Raw genomic sequence first — 19,109 nt, 5'->3', positions numbered from 1 at the left:
CCTCCTCCGCTCATCCTTCGGACCCTGGCTCTCACCTCTCTCACCCACTCCTTTCCTTAGCACACTGGCTTCCTACCATTCCTCGCTTGAGTCCATGTGCTCCTATCTACAGAATGTCCCTTTCCCCCGAAATCCCACCCATTTTTATATCAAATGTCAGCTCTTCTGCTCCCTGGTTCCCTGGGCAAATTGGCTGCCTCCAACCTGTGTCTTCCAACACTTGGTTTTTCTACTCACAGGTCTCAGTGGAGTCTGACCCGTGTTAAACTGGGTTGTGTATGTGTATGCCTCCAATGACCTTGAAAACTTAGAAAAGTTAATATTGTTAAGTTGGCAGTACTTTCTAGATTCAATACAATCCCTATTTATAGTTTTTAAAAAGATCTATTTTTATGTGTATATGTGTGTGTCTATATGAGCTTATGTGTACTGTATGCATACAGGTGCCTTTGGAGACCAGAGAGTATAGAATCCCCTGGAAATTGAGTTATAGACAGTTGTAAGCAGCCTGGTATGGATGTCATGAACTGAACTGATCCTCTGGAAGAATGATAAGCATTCTTTTTTTTTTTTTTTTTTTTTTTGGTTTTTGGAGACAGGGTTTCTCTGTGGCTTTGGAGGCTGTCCTGGAACTCACTCTGTAGACCAGGCTGGTTTTGAACCCACAGAGATCCGCCTGCCTCTGCTTCCCAAGTGCTGGGATTAAAGGCGTGAGCCACCAACGCCCAGCTACAGTTTCTAATATAAATTGATAAATTATAAATTCAAAAGACCCAGAATGGGTCAGTGGTGTGTGTGTGTGTGTGTGTGTGTGTGTGTGTGTTTGAAATAGTGTCTTTCCATGCAGCCCAAGCTTGTCTAGAACTCTCTATGTAGCCAAGGTTGGCCCGGAACTCATGATCCTCCTATCTCAGTCTTCCAAATGCCAAGGTGTGCACAACTAAGTCTGCTCTGCTTCCCCTGACCAAACCCTGAGAAAGGCAAAGCTGCAGGAGTCGTTTGCTGCTCAGTAGCTGCAGAAATGGAAACACTTTAGTGCTGGCAGAAGGGTTAGTAAGTGGATCAATGAAGCTGAATTGACAGAACGGAAGCTAGCTTTCACATTTACAGTCATTATTTTTGACAAGGGTCTCAAGACAAGTCTTTTCAGCTAATAACATGGGATAACTGGGTATCACATTCAAAACAAGGATATGGACCCTACCTTACATTCATATAAAAGTTCGTTCAGGGCAGGTATAGTGGCCCACACTTAAGCATAGCACTCAGGAAGCAGAGAGGTGGGCAGATCTCTAAGTATTCCAGGCCAGGAAGGACTACATACCCTGTTATAGATAAACAAATAATAAATAAATCAGATCATTGACTTAAAAATGGAAGCACTAAAACTCTTAGAAGGAAATACAGGAGTAAATCTCTGTAATTTGGGGGTCACATAATGCTTTTTTGGGGGTTGAAACAGGGTTTTTCTGTGACTTTGGATGCTGTCTTGGAACTCACTCTGTAGATCAGGCTGACCTCGAACTCAGAGATCCACCTGCTTCTGCCTCCCCCGAGTGCTGGGATTCAAGGCGTGTGCCACCACTGCCCGGCACGTAATGCTTTTTTGGTAGGACATCATAGCACGAATGGAAAAAGAAAATACAAATTGTATTTTGTCAAAATTTAAAACTTTTGTGCTTCAAAGGACTGTTAAGAAACTGAAAATAAAACCCACAGAAAAGGAGAAAGTAGGGTCTTAGGAGGGTCTAGTGTCTAGAATATATAAAGAATACATAGAGGCTGGAGAGAGGGTTCAGCATTTAACAGCACGTACTACTTTCCCAGAGGACCTGAGTTCAGTTCCCAGAACCTAGCACCCAGCACCCAGCACCTAGATCAGGCAGCTTACAACCACCTGTAACTCCAGCTCCAGGGGATCCGACTCCTCTGCACTCACATACAGAGACACATAATTAAAAGTAATAAAAATAATTCAAAAGAGGCAGGGTGGGGTGGGGGGGGGTGGCACACACCTTTAATCCCAGCACTCCGGAGGAAGAGGCAGGCAGATTTCTGTGAGTTGGAGGCCAACCTGGTCTGCAAAACTACATAGAGAAACCTTGACTTGAAAAATCCAAAATGATAATAATAATAATTTAAAATACATATATCTCAATAAATTAACATGCTAATAATCCAATTTAAAAATGGATAAAGGTTGTGAACAAACATTTCTCTAGATGAGACATACAAATGGTGAACATTGCTAGCTACCAAAGAAATGCAAATGAAACCACAATGAGATGCCGCTTCACAGCCACCAGACTGTCTCTAATTAAGAAGTCATTGCTGGGCAGTGGCGGCACATGCCTTTAATCCCAGCACTTTGGAGGCAGAGGCAGGTATATTTCTGAGTTACAGGACAGCCAGGACTACATAGAGAAACCCTGTCTCAAAAAACAAAGCAAACAAAAGTCAGATAATTTGGCCAGCAGATAAGCCTAATGACCTGAGTTTGATCTTGGATCCCACATGGTAGAGAGAATTGACTCCCATAAATTCTTTTAACACACACACACACTTTTTTAAAGTCCAATGATAATAATGCGGTGTGTGGCACATGACTGTAATCCCAACACTTTGGAAGTAGAGGCAGAAGGATAAGAAACTCAAAGCCATCTTTGGCAACATAGCTTGAGTCCAACCTCGGCTACATAAGACCCTATCTCAAAATAAACAAATACTGTATATTTGTACATACACACATATATGACAGGATGTGATGGTACACACCTTTAATCTCAGCACTCAGAAGGCAGAAGCAGGCAAATCTCTCTGATTCTGATGCCACCCTGGTTTACATAGTGAATTCTAGGCCAGCAAGAGATATATGGTGAGACCCTGTCTCATATATGAATAAATAAATAAATAAATAAACAAAAGGATGTTGATGAAGACATGAAGAGACTTCATGCACTCCCTGTAGCAATGTAAAATGGTATAGTAGTTTGGGAAACCAATATGCTATTCCTTGGAAGGTTAGGATAAAGTTGCCATAAAACCCCAGCAATTCCACTCCTAGGAAAAGGGACATTCCATAACCAAAAGAAATGGAGACTTTATTCACACAAATCTTTATGGCAGCATATTTATAAGAGTTTAAAAGCAGCCAGGTGGTGGTGGCACACACCTTTAGTCTCAGCACTTAGGAGGCAGAGGCAGGCAGATCTCTGAGTTCAAGACCAGCCTGGTCTACAAGAGCTAGTTCCAGGACAGTCTCCAAAGTCACAGAGAAACCCTATCTCAAAAAACAAAACATAGCCGGGAGTTGGTGGCACATGCCTTTAATCCCAGCACTCGGGAGGCAGAGGCAGGTGGATCTTTGTGAGTTCGAGGCCAGCCTGGTCTACAGAGCGAGTTCCAGGACAGCCTCCAAAGCCACAGAGAAACCCTGTCTCGAAAAACAAAACAAAACAAAACAAAAAAAAAACACAAAAAAACACAAAAAAACAAAAACAAAAACAAAAAAGTAGAATAAGTGATGGATTTCCTGCTGAGCATGGTTGAGGCTTTAGATTTGATGCCGAGAACAGAGAAAGTCCAATGTCCTTCAACTATTGGAAAGGCAAAGTATACTTATAAAATAATGCATTGACTTACACTGTAGCATGTAAACCCGAAAACATTATGCTGGCAAAATAGCCAGAAAATACCACAATATTACATACTGTGTGATTCCATTTGTATGAAATGTCTAGAGCAGGCAAATCCACAGAGGTAGAACGTAGATTGGCAAAGACTGGAAAGGAATAGGAGAATAACTGCCCATTGTTTTTGTTGTTTTGATTTTTTCAGACAGTCTATGTAGCCCCTGGTTGTCTTGGAACTTGCCATGTAAACTAGACTGGGTTTGAACACAATAATCTGCCTACCTCCTGTGCTGAGATTAAAGTCACATGTTACCACCTCCAGAAAGTTTTGTTTTGGGGGTGATGTAAAGTTTTAAATTTTGATTTGGTGCTGACCTCAAGGATATATGAATATATATGTATATATGTGTGTATATATACAAACCCATATAAATACATGCATATATATAGCCACTAAGCTATGCACCTTAAAGGTTTTTTGAAGTTAGCTTTGGGCTGACAAGATGGCTCAGTGGGCACAGGCATGTGTTGCCAGGACACCTGAGTTTGATCCCAGGGCCCCATATGATGAAAGGCAAGAACGAGTTCTGCACCTTGTTCATGCATTCGGTTTCTAGAGCTGTGAAAACACCATGGCTGAAGGCAGCGCTGGTGGGAAGGCTTGGTTCATGTTATTCTAGGCACCACTTCTTCACTGAAGGAGATCAGGGCAGGAACGAAAGCAGAGCAGGCCATAGAGGAACACTGCTTACTGCCTTGCTCTCCATGTCTTGCTCAGCAGGTTCTTATACAACCCTGGGCCACCTGCCCAGGGGGTGGCACTGCCCCAGGGGGTTGGGCTGTCCTGCATCAGTCATTAATCAAGAAAATGACCCACAGACATGTCCACAGGCCAGTCTGGGGGAAGTGATGCAACTCTAGTTTGTATTAAATTGACTACCTATTTAACCTTCTGACCTCCATACTTGAGCACTGTAGCATGTGCTCACCCATAAATGAACTTGAAAAAAAGTAGGGCTACCTTATGTTGAAAAGTAAAATAGGTTTCCATTTTCATAGTGAAAAGAATCACCCCCCCCCCAAGTTCTTTGCTAGCTTAGCTACATTTTAGTATGTCTGAGGAGTCGAAGTGCTTATTTTCTGGTTGGTGTGTTTATTTGGTTTTATATTTTTCAAAATTACTCTCAAAAGAAGGCTGGGGGTGTGGCTTAGTGATAGAGTTCTTGTTTGGCATGGGCAAGGCCTTGAGTTAGGTGCCAAGAACAGGAAAAAAAGATTATTTTAAAGTATTTCAAAAGAGGAAGGAGGCAGGGAGGCAGGAAGGCAGAGAGGCAGGGAGGAAGGCAGGGAGGCAGGGAGGCAGGCAGAGGGGGAGGGAGGCAGGGAGGCAGGGAGGCAGGCAGAGGGGGAGGGAAGCAGGAAGGCAGGCAGAGGGGGAGGGAGGCAGGGCTAGGGATACTGTTAAATGGCAGAGAACTTGCCTGGCATGTGTGAGGCCCTGTATTCAAGCTCCATCACTGTTGAGAGGAGAAAGGAGAGAGGAGAGAGGAAAGATGAGAGATGAGAGAGAAGAGAGAGGAGAGAGGAGAGAGAGGAGGAGAGGAGGGGAAATTGTATAGACCTCGTTTTATAAGGTCATCTCACTGTTCCTATCTTACCCTGAGTCGGAAGATAAGAAAGTGTGGATGTTTTTATGACCGTAAGGACAGGGTATCCCTAATATGATTCATACCCCCCACAATCCTCACCGTCCTCACCTCTCCCTTCCTCCCTGTCTCTCTCATTCTAAGTTAGGGTTTCTTTTTAGCACAGTTGGGACCAGAACTCACTATGCAGCCCAGACTAACCCTTCTCCAATTTCCTGTAGCCTTTGAAGTAATTCATTTGATAAAGGTCTTGGGAGAATGACTTCTGTCACCTCCATAGCCTGTGGTCTCATCCCTGTGGGTAACCCAGTCAGCTGGAGTTTACCTAAAGATCCCAGCCAAATGCTCAGGAGAAAGTGAGGAGGAAGTCAATTTGGAAATCAAGGCTGGACTTACCCTGGGTGTTGACAGTGATTTATCTTAGCTGGCAATTTGTTCTGGGCAGGGAGTCGCCAGTGTAAACAGCATGTGTTGCTGGTTCTGGGGAGAGAAATAGAGGAGCCTGGACACCTGCAAGAGAAGGAGTGTTCTTCCAGTTGTGCTTTTCTGCCACCGATGGGCATGCCCAGGTTCCCTAATACCTAGGAAAACTTTCCCTTGTTCCAGGAACTGTGTTAGGTCCTTCATTACACAGAGAAATCATGTGACCCCTATCCGTAAGAAACAGGCAGACCTAAGACCGACAAGTTTAATAGAAAGCAGTTAGTGATAAAACAGAGAAATCATGTGACCCCATCCATAAGAAACAGGCAGGCCTAAGACCGACAAGTTTAATAGAAAGCGGTTAGTGATGAGCCCTGGAAGTTACAGAGCTCACGACCGGGACAGGTACACATCTGTTGTGAGATTTGGGGAAGGAAGGCATCTTAGATGTAAGAGTAAGCTAGGAAGGAAAGCTACTAGTCTCAGGGGAAAGAGCCACTTGAACAGAGGTGTGGAATCTGTATGTGGGAAATGCAGGCAGCGGAGGTGTTACAGGAGCAGCAGGCATGAGATGGGAAGTGTGGGGGGACCTGGCAAACGGAGAGGTGTGTGTGTAGAAGTGGGGGGCGTGTTATGGAAAAGGGCAAAGTCCTTATTCTGAACAGGAGGGAAATATCCACATTGTTGAAGGATTCCTACTGTAGAGCAGACCATGGGGGGGTGAATGACCCTTTCACAGGGTTGCATATCAGATATCCTGCATATCAGATATTTACTTTTCAGTTCATAACAGAAGCAAAATTAGTTTTGAAGAAGCAACGAAGTAATTTTTATAGTTGGGGGTCACCACAGCATGAGGAACTGCATTAAAGGGTCATAGCATTAGGAAGGTTGAAAACCACTGGGAGAGAGTAAAAGAGACAAGAATGAAGTCGGGGGACCAAGAGGTGATGACTAGTTGGCTGGACATAGGGTATCCGCAAAGCAGCCAGGAGGTGAGCAGTGATGGACGTGTGGTGGGTTTACGGGGAAGATACAAGTCCAGGGAGGAGTTCTGCTTTCTGGCTCGTGCGTGCTGGCTTCTGGCTTGTGCACGGGGCTTTGAATGGAGAGAACTACAGGGAAGGGAAACAAAGCTGATGATGGCTAATATTTGTCAGTTACATGGACCAGGCACTTGGGCTGAGAGTTTTCATTCATTTCCCCCCGTAACACTATAAAGCATATATTATTCCCAACTGATAGATGAGGAAAATGAAAGTCTGTGATCTGAATAGCTTGGCCAGATCTTAACACTGCACAGCTTCTGAATGGGGGAAAGAAGTTAGAATCAAAGGAATCCATTTCTGGAACACAGCTAACCATGAGGTGTGGGTATGCATGAGTGTGAGTGTGAGTGTGAGTGTGTGTGTGTGTGTGTGTGTGTGTGTGTATGTGAAGGGCCTGTGTGGAGAAATCTGGGGATGAGGAGAGTGTCCAGGTTCCAGGCCATAGTCAAAAACCATGAATATGGGTAAAGCTTTTGAGTTGAGGAGTGATCTGAGAAGCCCCAAAATTAAAACAGATGGAGGGTAAGGAGACAAAATCAATCCCTTCTGTTTTAAATCAGAAGACATGACTGATAGCAAAGAAATAGGAAGCCAGGCAATTTCAAACAGCTCTGTCAAATAGACTTCTCCAAGTTAGGTGAATATATTAATTATCATAGATGCAATGCTGCCTAGTAATTATCTTTGGTAGTAAGCATTTTGCATAAATAGCATTAATTGGTATAGGACAAGTTTTCTAAACACTGTTCTTGGAGATATTTAATGTTTGGATTAAAAAAAAAACTTTGGAGACAGGAATAGTGATGCAGACCTTTAATCCCAGCACATGGGAGGCAAAGGCAGAGGCAGACAGATCTTTGTGAGTTTGAGATCAGCCTGGTCTGGCCTACACAGTGAGTTCAAGGACAACCACAGCTACATAGTGAGACCCTGTCTTAAGAAAAAAAAGATTTTGGAGGAGATTGGAGCGCTAAAAGGGCACTGGCTACCCTTTTAGAGGATATGGGTTCAGTTCCCAGCACAACCATCTATAACTCCACTTACAGGGATCTGACACTCTCTTCTGGCCTCTATGGAGACCAGGCACACAAGTGGTACACAGACATACAAGCATGCAAACTACCCACATATGTAAAATGTTAATAAAGAGACAACATAGGAAAACGAAACAGAACTTTGGAGCTAGGTAAGTTTCAGAAATTCCGGTATGATTTAGGCAAAGAGCCAAGTCCCTTTTCTATACTTTTAGTTCACTGTCAGGTAGCACGATAGTCCAATGGTTAAGGCTGTAAGAACTTGGGACAAGCTGGGCTTGAATCTTGCAGATGACTTTAGGCAAACTACTGAAGTACAGTAAGCTAACAGCTACTCACCCAAAGGGGGGCAGTAATAATTCACTTCAAAACCTGTCCAGTGTGGTAGAACAGAGTGCTTTACGGTTGAAACACTTAGAACCTGGCACAGAGTGACGGCTCCAGACAGGTTAGTTATCTATAAACTATACTACTGTTTGGGGACCAAACTCAGGGCCTTGAGAATGCTGGGCAAGCACACACTCTACCCTGAGCTACATTCCCAACCTGAACCCATCGCTTTAACAAGTCTCATACAACACACACACACACACACACACACACACACACACACTTCAGTCCTCAAGTTTCTGAAGAGCCACAAGTCTGAATCTGACTTTTGTTGAGAGTTTTAGCTTCTATCTCCATCCTATTATAATCCACCCTAGGAATAATGAATCTGTCTTCTCTACCGCAGGAAGAGGAGTATGGAGAACACAGTAAGGTCACGAGCATTTGTATTCACCTTTGTGTACACTGGTTATATTTGGTTGCACGCCGGCCGGCCTGTATCAAGACATGCCAGGAAGCAAGTGTAGTGTGTTTCATACTAGCTCGCACCTGCTCCCCCCATTGGCTGGCTGTCCTTGAGCAGTGAACATCTACAATCATACACCACAGTTGTGACCTTCAGACCTTGGAAGGGGCTGGGAGCTAATGAGGGTGGGGAAAGAGGATATTAACTTTCTCCACGAAGTCCCTAAGAGTTCCTCCACAAAAGCCCTAGGTAGGTGACCCAACCTCTAGCCCCGCCCCACATCTGCCCCGCCCCTCATTCATGAACACAGACTGACATCAGAATGCCCCTGAATGAAGGGACACCCCAAGCCTGGCTGAGTCCCTGACTGAAGGTGGGAAAACACAGAGCTGTGGAATGCAGAAACCCGAGGGGATGATTTTCCAAGTTTTGTCTGACACATAATGAACACTCAATTATGATACTCCCAAGCAGGGCAGGCTAAGGCCACAGCAACTGACTTCTCACTCATGGTTTAGGTCAGGGGAGAGAAAAAGATGGACGAGGGAACTGTGCCAGGCAATTTGCTAATCTCCACTGAGTGGCCGAAATGTCTGACCTCCCACTGAAGACTCTGTTATGCCACCCTTTAGATAGACCCTTTGCGAATCAAAGTTTGCGGAGAAAAAGACATTTCCTGAGTGTCTTGTCTTTTCTGTGTTGGGATACCATGAACCATACCTTTGAGAACACATTCACGCACAAACACACGCACACCACACCCCAGTGTCCGTTGCCTGAAGTGTTCCAATTGTATCCCAAGGGAGCTAACCTGGCTGTACTGTCTATATTTGTGTCTTTTTTGAGACAGGGTTTCTCAGTGTAGCCCTGGTGGTCCTGGAACTCGCTCTGTAGACCAGGTTGACCTCAAACTCACAGAGATCCACTGCCTCTGCCTCCCAAGTGAGTGCTGGGCTTACAGGCATGTGCCATCAATGAAGAAGTTTTTAAGACAACTCAGGGCTCATACCTGAAAAAACCAATTGTTTAGTTCCCTGTTTAACTGAACAGATGGGGACGACTGACCAGAAAGGGTTCTCACTTTTATCTCTAAAGGAATCAGGGCCATAAACTGAAGAGGCTGTACCTCTATTGTTCTTGAAGACAGTGGTTAGGGCCCCAGCTGTGGGTCGGGAGAATGGCCTTGAGATTCGTGAACAAAGGCTGAGCTAGAATTAAGAGACCTTTCCAGAATGGGAGGGGGCAGGGGGCCCTTGAGGACTGTTTATGCCTTCACTTCACCTTGGGGCTTGGCTGTTCCGCTCTCAAGTGCTGTCGGAGGAGGGAAATACTGTCCTGTACTCCCCCTCAGGTCTGGTGATTTTTATCCCCTTCCCTGCCTCTTCCCAAAGCTGGGACCTGGAGGCCTTCTCTCCTGAGTCTGGGATCTCCATCCTTCCACTCTTCTGTTCTCCTTGGAACTGGCATCTCCACGCCCCTCTCTCTTTTCCTTTCTGGGCCCTACACTCTCTGTACCTCCCCAGGCTGGCCTCTCCAGGCCCCGGCGAGGGGGTCGGCATTCTCCTTTCTCCTCTTCCAAAGGCCACAGCTCCCTCCCCCCACCTTCGCCAGCTCCCCTTCCCCACCCCCTCCTCCGCCCCGAGGCATTGTGGGAGGAAACAAGATGTGGAGCGAGAGCGGCGCGGGGAGAAGCCCGCAGTGCGGGGCCGGGCGGGCGCAGCCAATGGGGAGCGCGGACGGCGGCGCGCGCGGCAGGGGGGCGGGGGCGGGGCTCTATTTCAGGGCCGCGCGTCGGCCGCGCTCAACGGCGGAGCGGAGCAGCGGACGGCGAGACACCAGCGGGAGCAGGCGGGCTGCCGGGTGGCGCGAGGCGGAGCGCGGGCGGCCGAGGGAGCTCGGAGGGCGGACGGCAGCGCGAGCGCTCGGCCCGGGGCTGCGGGAGCAGGGGGACGCCGCGGCGGCAGTGGCTGCTGCTGCAGGACGAACCCAGGGGACACCGCCCCTGCCCGCGCTCTGCTTCAGCCCAGCGCTGCTCCCCAGGGGCCTGTGCGGACTCGCCTGCGTGACGGTGAGCGGGGGCCCGGGGGCAGCCGGCGCCCTGCTCGGCGCGAGCTCCGGAGACCCTCGAGCGGCGGCTGGAAGCCCCGCAGCCCCCCGGGGGGGAGCCCGCCCGCGGTGCGGGGAGGCCTCTGGAGTCCGAGGCGAGCGGGTGGAGAGGGCCTGACGCGGCTCCTCCCGCCGCCGCCACCCTCCGGGGCGTCCTTCCTGCAGAGAGGTCGCCCGGTCACTCCGAGCGCGGCTCCAGGCCTGGAGGGGGAGGGCGGAGGACTGGCCGCGGCCTGCGCACCCGGCGGGGCGGCGGGTGTTTCTCGGTCCCCAGACGCTGCCCTTCGTGGTCGCTGCCCTCGGGAGGACGGGATGGGGTGTGTGCGTGATGCGGGGCCGGGGGTACGGCCCCCTTAGAAATTCAAAGCGAGGTAATAACGTTTGTACGTGTTAAGGAATGGTGCAAGGCGGTCCGTGTCATTTGGAAGCTTAGTCTTTTTTTTTTTTTTTTTGTCGCATGACTGGGGACACAGGATGAGAATTGTCCTGGAGTGCTCCTTTTGCGTTTTCACAGGAGCTACTGGCTCGTGACTCAGGAAGCTGGCTTGGGGCCCTTTTGGCCATCCTTTTATCTGGAGGCCCAGCTGCCCCCTCACCCCCCCGGAGGAAAAGCTAGCTGGGCATCTAGCTCCCTATCCTTTTCTCTCTGGCACCTTGGATAGAGGTTGCTGTGGCCTCACCTTTTCGCGACGCCTGAGGGGCCAGGGGTGAAGAATCGTGGCATTGTAGTCACAAGACCAGCATTATGTAATCGCAGGCTCTCCCTCGGAGAGTAAGATAGCTTTTAATTACTGTGACAAAGTTGATCCTTTGGACTTGAGGAATGAGGCAGTGAAGCAGGTGAGGGCTTTTTTTGGGGGGGGCAAAATGGTGCCAATTTCATACTTCGTCGGCTGTAGCCAGGCTCCACCCCTAACCTCTGGATTTGTAAACAGTGCCCCCTTCTGAGTGGTAACCTGGAACAGGTGACATTGTTGTTTCTTCACTTCTAGAAAGGTCTCGACACATCAGCCTTTTCTTTGCTCAAACCTCGTGGAGATTGTCCTTTTTCCTCATTCCAGCCGTCGTTTTTGAAATGTGATTGTTTGCCCAAGGTCATAGAGCTAGTCAGCTTTGAAGGCGTCTCTTGACCTTTTTCTTCACCACCACAGACCCCTTGAGGCTCCAAATTCTCCCTGGGGTAAGGGAGTGTGGGCTCCTGACCTAAACACTAGCCAGTGTCTGCTGCATTTGACAGTGTGGGGCCACGGTGCCTTGGGTTCAGCAGGCAGCCATCATGTATGCGTTCTGTGCATTTGACGGTCTGAGCTCTTCTCACCCAGTGGGTAGTGTGGACTGCCATAAGTAGCAGCTTGGGATGAGCAGCACTCAGGCTCCTGAGTGGCCAGCCGGGTGTTAGACTGACTCAGAGGGAGTAGCATCCCCCCCACCCCATTGGACAGGACCACAACCGGTGGTGCTTTTGGAGTTGAGGTGAGGGGAATCAATACTGCTGTTCGTGATGAGACTGGTCAAGGACGGGGCAGGCTTTCGTTGCTCGTTTCTTTATAAAGTAGCTCACATGGCTAGCGGCTGCCTGGGTAGAAGGGAACATGTAGCACTAGCTTCAGAAGCCTGGTTGCTTGCTGGATGGTAAATGCCATGGCCCAGGAAGCATGGCTATGAAACAAGGCTATAAAAATATCAGCAACCCCTTCCTCCATCCTCACACGTCAGTGTCGTGCCCCTCTTCATCTCCAGGGTTTTCTTGGCCCTGGGATTTTATTGGGTCTCATGGCAGCTGAGGCTGGCTTTGAATGCCTGATTTTCCTACTTCTGTCTCCTAAGGGTTAGAATTTTAGGTGTGAACCCCCACACCTGGCCCTGTTTTTATTTAAGGGAAATTTCTTGGCTTTCCTGTCTGGATAAAAAGATATTTCTCCAACTTTTCACTTCATTAATGAATTGTTAATAATTTTTACATGAGGAAGCAAAAATTCAGAGAAATAACAAATCATTGTTGGGGCTGTGGCTAAATGCTAGAATTTAAAATTGTGTTGCGCTTTGAAGACTGAACATGGTAATAAGGAGAGTGGAGAAGGATGGGATGTGATGACACAGGGCTGCGTCTCTATTTGAGCTATGCCAGCCAGCCCCCAATATTTAAGAGGTGGTTATTACCTCTTTGCCACCAGGCCTTGTGTACAAAAGTGGAGTTGGCCTTTTTTTCTGTGAGGGGACAGCGAGCGTTTTATATTTTAGACTTTGTGGGCAGAATCATACAGCATTCATTTCAAATGTCTTTAGACTTGAGGACTCATCTCTGCTGTTGTAACATGTTCCTATAAAACTTCAGTTTATAAAAACAGGTGTTGGTTGAGTCTGGCTGATGGACAACCAGCCCCCTTGCACAGACTTCTCCTTGTTTGCAGATGCTCTCATATAACCTTAGTTAATTCTTAAACAGTCTCCAATTGAGAACTGACCTCATTGCTAAAATGGAGGCAATCGATACAGAAGAGCCAGACGACTTGCCCAGACCACAAATGTTCAGAGTCAGGACCAGAAATCAGGGATACTAATTTCTTGCAGGTGTTTTCTACGATCAGCCCGGGGAATGTAATAATCATTAAATCATGTGCTGAGTCAATTCAGGTGTTAGCTTCTGGTTTTATACTTAGGATAACCTTGCAATCCCCATTTTACAGAGGGTGACATAAAACCCAGAGGTTAATTTACTTGCTGAAAGATAGTTAGGGGATGCATTGTTTACCACTTTGGTTATCCGTGTTGTGCTGTAGTTCAGAGTGTAGGAAATACGTAGCTATCAACTGGGCGTTGGTGGCTCATGCCTTTAATCCCAGCACTTGGGAGGCAGAGGCAGGCAGATTTCTGTGAGTTTGAGGCCAGCCTGATCTACAGAGCGAGTTCCAGGACAGCCTCCAAAACAATACAGAGAAACCCTGTCTTAAAAAACCAAAAAAAAAAAAAAAGAGTTAGAAAATTCATTTTATGTGATTTAAAACATGATGTCCTACATCTATATTTTTTAACTTGCCCTGTATTTCTAAGAAGTAGAGGCCATATTTCTGCAGAAAGCTTGTAAGTGTCCTTCCCCCCTTTTTCCTTTTTGAGACAAGGTCTTACTGTGTATCTCTGGCTGGCCTAGAACTCCCTTTTTAGACCAGGCTGGCCTTGAACTCGGAGATCCAACTACCTCTGTCTCCCAGGTGCTAGGATTTAAGGTGTGCTCCATCATGCCCAGCATGCTTCCACTTAATGTCTCTTGTCCGTGTGTCCTGTACTTCCGCCTTCTGTAGTACTCTCCAGCCCTGAGTCTCCCAACCGGTAGTTTAGTCTCTTGCCCACACTGACAAGTTGTCCTTTAACTTTTGTGCTCCTACTGCAGTGTCACGATGTCTGACCGGAAGGCAGTGATCAAGAACGCAGACATGTCTGAGGACATGCAACAGGATGCCGTTGACTGCGCCACACAGGCCATGGAGAAATACAACATAGAGAAGGACATTGCTGCCTATATCAAGAAGGTAAGCCAGGAGCATGAGGATTGACAGCTGAGCTGCATTGGGGGGGGGCAGGCAGTTCCTGAGAAAGCAGGGTTGCCCTTCAGACAAACCCTGCATCTGGGTGATGGGGTGATTCCAAATTGCCAAAAACAGTCATCGTAATGATTCCTGCTGAAGCTGTGTTACTTTTGCAAATCATTATGTTAGGCTGGAGAGATGGCTCAGAGGTTAAGAGCATTGACTGTTCTTCCAGGGGTTCTGAGTTCGATTCCCAGCAACCACATGGTGGCTCACAACCATCTACAATTCAATTTGGTGCCCTCTTCTGGCATGTAGGCAGAACATATGTAATGTGTATATATAAATAAATAAATCTTAAAAATAAATAAATTAATTAAAAAATCATTGTCACTGCAAGGCATTGGGAAAAGGGAATATACCATGCAGAGAAACTTCAGAACTAATATTACTAGCCCAGTTGAGAACTATTCAGTATTTAAATGTAAATAACGGGCTGGAGAGATGGCTCAGCCGTTAAAGGCTAGGCTCACAACCAAAAATATAAATGTAAATAACATTTGAAATGAATGCTGTATGATTCTGAATAGATTTTGGGGGAACTTTATCATTTATAGTGGTATAAATATGAAACATTTTCTTTTTCCTAAAAAAGGACTCAGGGACTCCTGCATATTTTGCAAAATGTACTATTCTTCTCCTTATATCCTCTTAATTTTCAAAAAATTATCTTATGTGTATGGGTGTTTTGCCTATATGTATGTCTTTGTACCACAGTGCATGTGGAGGCCAGAAGAAGCCATCAGACCCTCTGGGACTGGAGTTACAGATGGCTGTGAACCACTATGTATTTGGATGCTGGGAATTGAATCCAAGTCCCTGGAAGAGCAACAAGTGTTCTTAACTGCTGAGCCAACTGCAACACCTCCCTCCCTACATTCTTTGAAAGCATGAGCATGAAGCCTGACTGTGGTGGCACATGTCTTTAATCCCAGCACTCAGGAGGCAGAGGCAGGCAGATCCCTGAATTTGAGGCCAGCCTGGCTTATATGTCAAGTTCCAGGACAGCCAGGGCTACACAGAGAAACCCTGTTTCAAAAAAACAAGAAAAAAAATGAGTTTGAATATTCAGTCCTTTGATTTTTGTAGGGACTGCTAGGAAATAATAGAGAAGAAAATTTGTGTGGTTCAATATAGGTGTAGTTTTTCCCCTGAATATTTTTTTTATTTTATTTAAATGCATGGTTGAATATATACATATAGAACCCACAGATGTAGAGGGCTGCCTTGTAAATTTTATAAAATGGCTCAACATGAGAGTGTGGTTATTGAAACATTCTCAGTGGTACTGGTGAGATGGTGCAGTGGGCAGGGGTGCTGCCATCAAGCCTGATGACCTGAGTTTGACCCAGGAAACCCACATGGTGGAAGGAGAGAGTGAACTCCTGCAGGTTGTCTTCTTACTTCCACATGTGTGTTGTGGCATACTCAACCACTCCCAGATAAACAATAAATGTAAATATTTAAAGAAAGAAAAAAGAACTCCTAAATGAATGTCTGAATAGAAATGGTTAATATTGAAGAGGCAGCTGAACCAGGAGTAAGAGCATGGGCCCCTGATTTCCAGTCAAGACCCAACTGTATTGTTTTTTGGTTTTTGATATTTTATTGTATAAATGTTTTGCCTTCATGTTTGTCTATTTGTCATATGTGTGCTTGGTCCCTTTGGAGGTCAGGAGAGTGCGTTAGATTGTTTGAAATAGGAGTTACAGGTGGCTGTGAGCCACTGTGTGGGTGCTGGGAATTAAACCCAGGGCGTTTACAAGAGTAACCAGTGCTCTTAACTGTCTCCATCTTTGTGCCCCCCAAGATCATGCCTTAACTAGAGGCATAGCCCAGCCATTGGCCTTCTAAGCTCTGACATTTTAAGAAGGATGCATAGGAGTGTGGTGGCTGTCTGCATAGTAAAAAGATGTCCCCAGTGGTGGCTCCAGTTCTCAGAACTCTTGTTTTCCTACCCTTGAAGGGTAGAATGGGATATGGGAGTCATGAGAAAATCCCTATGTATGGCGCTGGGGTACAGAGTCAGTCCTACATGGTTAATGTCTTTTTCAGGCCACCCAGAGAGAGAAAGTAGACTCATAGTTTCTCAGCATGAGAGTCACCCTCATGTGACCCAGGAAAGTGAGGATAATGATTCTCCTTCAGACAGAGTCTAGAATCAGCATTGAAATTATATTTGGCTTCCTTTGTTCCTTAGTACCTCCAGGAACTGTGGTGTGGGTGCTTTTAGGATTAGACAAGGATGTGGAATATCCAGTGGACCAGAGAGCTGTGAGGCAGCCTTGATGTGCCCATGTGGAGGGCTACTGTCCTTTCACAAGCTGTGGGCTGAGCCCCGTGTGCCAGGGAACTGCACATCACACGAGGTGCCATACAACTTCTCCCTGGTACTTCAGCAGTTAGTCCCCATTTGTTCTCAGTGGAATGTTGGTTTAATGTGGGAGGCAGTGGGTGACCAGGGCCCACTTTACTATGCTGTAGAGCATCCTGGTTACTCAGATTATTATCTTGACGAATCATAGGGTGGGCAGGTCTGGGTGCGGGGTAACTAGAGAATGGAGAGATGATCAGGGTGTAGACTGCTAGAGGCTTGGCAGAGAGGAATAATGGAGCCTTTGGGATTCCATTATTGATGAGGCTAAGAGTATCATTGCCAACCTTAGAACTTGAGCCTCTGAGGCCCTGGGCTGGGGTGGCAGAGTTGGGGTTGGACACTGGACAAGGTGGGTGGGAACAATTAAATGTATGTGCTGGGAGTGTGACTCATTCTGAGTTCTTTCTCCAACAACCCTAACCACCTTTTCTTTTTTTTTTCTTTTTCTTTTTTTTTTTTTTTTTTAGGAATTTGACAAGAAATATAACCCTACCTGGCATTGTATCGTGGGCCGAAATTTTGGCAGCTATGTCACACACGAGACAAAGCACTTCATCTATTTTTACTTGGGTCAAGTTGCAATCCTTCTCTTCAAGTCAGGCTAGGTGGCCAAGATGAAGGTGTCAGTGGCGGCGGCAGCGATGGCAAGCAGGCGGCGTTGCTGGAACTGTTTTGCACTGGGGCCAGCATCAGGAAGTCCTCTCCAATGGCTGTGCTACTGCATGGACTGTATACTCGATTTCATGTGTGTGTCGCAGTAAACAAAAACCAAACTTCTTTCTGTTTAGTTGCCTGGGGAAGAAGGCTGCTTTATGTTTATTTTTTTTAAGACTTTAAAAAATATTTTTTGGTTGTACTGCACTAGGGACTCTCTCCCGCCCCTCCTTTCTCTTCCTCTCCCTGTGTAAAATAAAAGGCCCTCAGCAAAGCCCAGGAGACTAGGAAGCTGAGGAGTAGAAAATAGGGGTCTGGAGGTGGAGGTAGAACAGCGGCTGCCTCCTGTGGTAGATGCCGCTTTAGGAAGGCCAGGAGGCTGTGAGGACAGCCTTAGGATTGGCAAGGAAGGAGAGGGATAGGAAGTTGGGTGCAGGGACTGCTTTAGTACCAGGGAGAATATTCCACTGAACTGTGACTTTATGGCTTGAGGTAGGGGTGGGTGGGTGGGTACAGTCTTTAAGAGGCCCTGAGATGTGTTTGTGGTGTGGGAGTGGGGAGCAGACTTGTCTTATGTCCTTGTCAGGGTCTCTAAGTAAGGGCTGTGTCTTTGTGGATTACCCTCCTTTATTCTTCCAGCCAGACGGAATGTTGGGAGGATGCTGGGAGTAGGATTAGCTGACTTTTTCCCTTTACATTCTTCTGTCTGCTCCCTGCTTAGCCCTCGTTTTTTCTCATTCCTCAGTTCTCTTAGAGCAGCCCTGTTGTTGGCTGGCAAGGGAATTTCTGGTGACTGTAGTTCCTTAGTTAGGTCTTAGCGATCAAACCAAATCAGTGTCCCCTTGATTCTTCCTTGTGTGTGTGTGTGTGTGTTCATCTGTGTGTGGGGGGTGGGTCTGGGGTAGAAGGGAGGGAAGGGGCAGGATAAGTGGAATCTAGGGTGTATGGGGAGGTGGGGGAACAGTTAGTTCTAAGTGGGCTTTCATGTTACCTGTTGAGGGGTGAGGACAGGTTGGTGTCACACCATCCCCTCCCTCAGCCTTCTAGCTTGGACACCCTGATTTGCCCCATGGCTGTCTGTTTCTGGGAAGGTTTTTGGAAGGTCACCCAGGACAAGATGGCCATGCTGCCATTTGCCCTGGAGTTGGATCTGTGGGCAGGGAGCAACTTGTGGCTGGTCCCAGCCTCTAGTGGGACATAGGAATGTAAGAAATGAGGGCAGAGAGGGCCTCCTTGGAAAAGGTCTGAAGTACAGTAATGAAGCTCTGGGAGTCAGGTGGAGAAGGATTGTGAGTGGGAGGACCTACCAGAGACGGTGCGAGGGAAAACTCGGCTGTTGTGGACATGGTTAGGGTGGGTGGGGGGTTGCCATTGCCAATTGAGCTGCTGGTTCTAATGAATCACATTCAGAACATGCAGTAGGGTTGACACTGTAAGGGGTGGGGAAATTTAGCTTTTTTGCCCCCAGCCCATTTTTGGGGGTGGGGGAAAGCAGGAGAATGCCCCTTCCTCCCAAGCCCTTTGTGTGTATTGAGCTTTTTTATTTCTTAAGTGCTGGCAGGGGAGGGTGGGAACTGGTGGTGACTGAGTTCCCTGTTCAAACCTTTCATTGGGTAAAGACTGAATGATTTTAGGTTTTATTTTTCTTACGAATGTCCAGATCTGTGTTTCTCCCTGCCCTCCAAGACTGGCCAGTTGGAAGTGTCTCGATTTTGTTCATCTCTCATTTCTGGTGCAGGGACTGAGACCCTGCCACATCTATGCTCTGCATCCACGCCTCTTTTGGACATTAAAGGTCGATTGATGCA

The 19,109-nt window shown here is 46.9% G+C and overlaps 1 protein-coding gene and 1 long non-coding RNA gene across 3 annotated transcripts in view; one reads left to right on the top strand and one right to left on the bottom strand.

Moving 5' to 3' along the window:
- Positions 1-10,161, bottom strand: part of LOC121141456 — a 24,980-nt gene extending 14,819 nt beyond the window's left edge. The window contains exons 1-2 of the long non-coding RNA XR_005878376.1: positions 9,862-10,161; positions 5,675-5,788 (exon numbers count right to left, since the gene is read on the bottom strand). This is a non-coding gene — a long non-coding RNA (uncharacterized LOC121141456). The remainder of the gene's footprint in view (positions 1-5,674; positions 5,789-9,861) is intronic.
- Dynll2 (dynein light chain LC8-type 2) overlaps positions 1-19,109 on the top strand; it is a 20,024-nt gene extending 915 nt beyond the window's left edge. The window contains exons 1-3 of one of the 2 annotated variants that reach the window (XM_005076003.4): positions 10,509-10,648; positions 14,075-14,213; positions 17,115-19,109. In XM_005076003.4, coding sequence (XP_005076060.2) covers positions 14,082-14,213; positions 17,115-17,252 — 270 coding nt within the window. In that variant the 5' untranslated portion in view covers positions 10,509-10,648; positions 14,075-14,081 and the 3' untranslated portion in view covers positions 17,253-19,109. Of the gene's footprint in view, positions 1-10,508; positions 10,649-14,074; positions 14,214-17,114 lie in introns of those variants that run through there. The other variant, XM_040749448.1, reaches the window with a different exon arrangement.

This window comes from Mesocricetus auratus, unplaced genomic scaffold (assembly GCF_017639785.1).
Source record: "Mesocricetus auratus isolate SY011 unplaced genomic scaffold, BCM_Maur_2.0 Super-Scaffold_100007, whole genome shotgun sequence".
NCBI lineage: Eukaryota > Metazoa > Chordata > Mammalia > Rodentia > Cricetidae > Mesocricetus > Mesocricetus auratus.
This window is presented reverse-complemented; position numbering and strand designations above follow the sequence as displayed.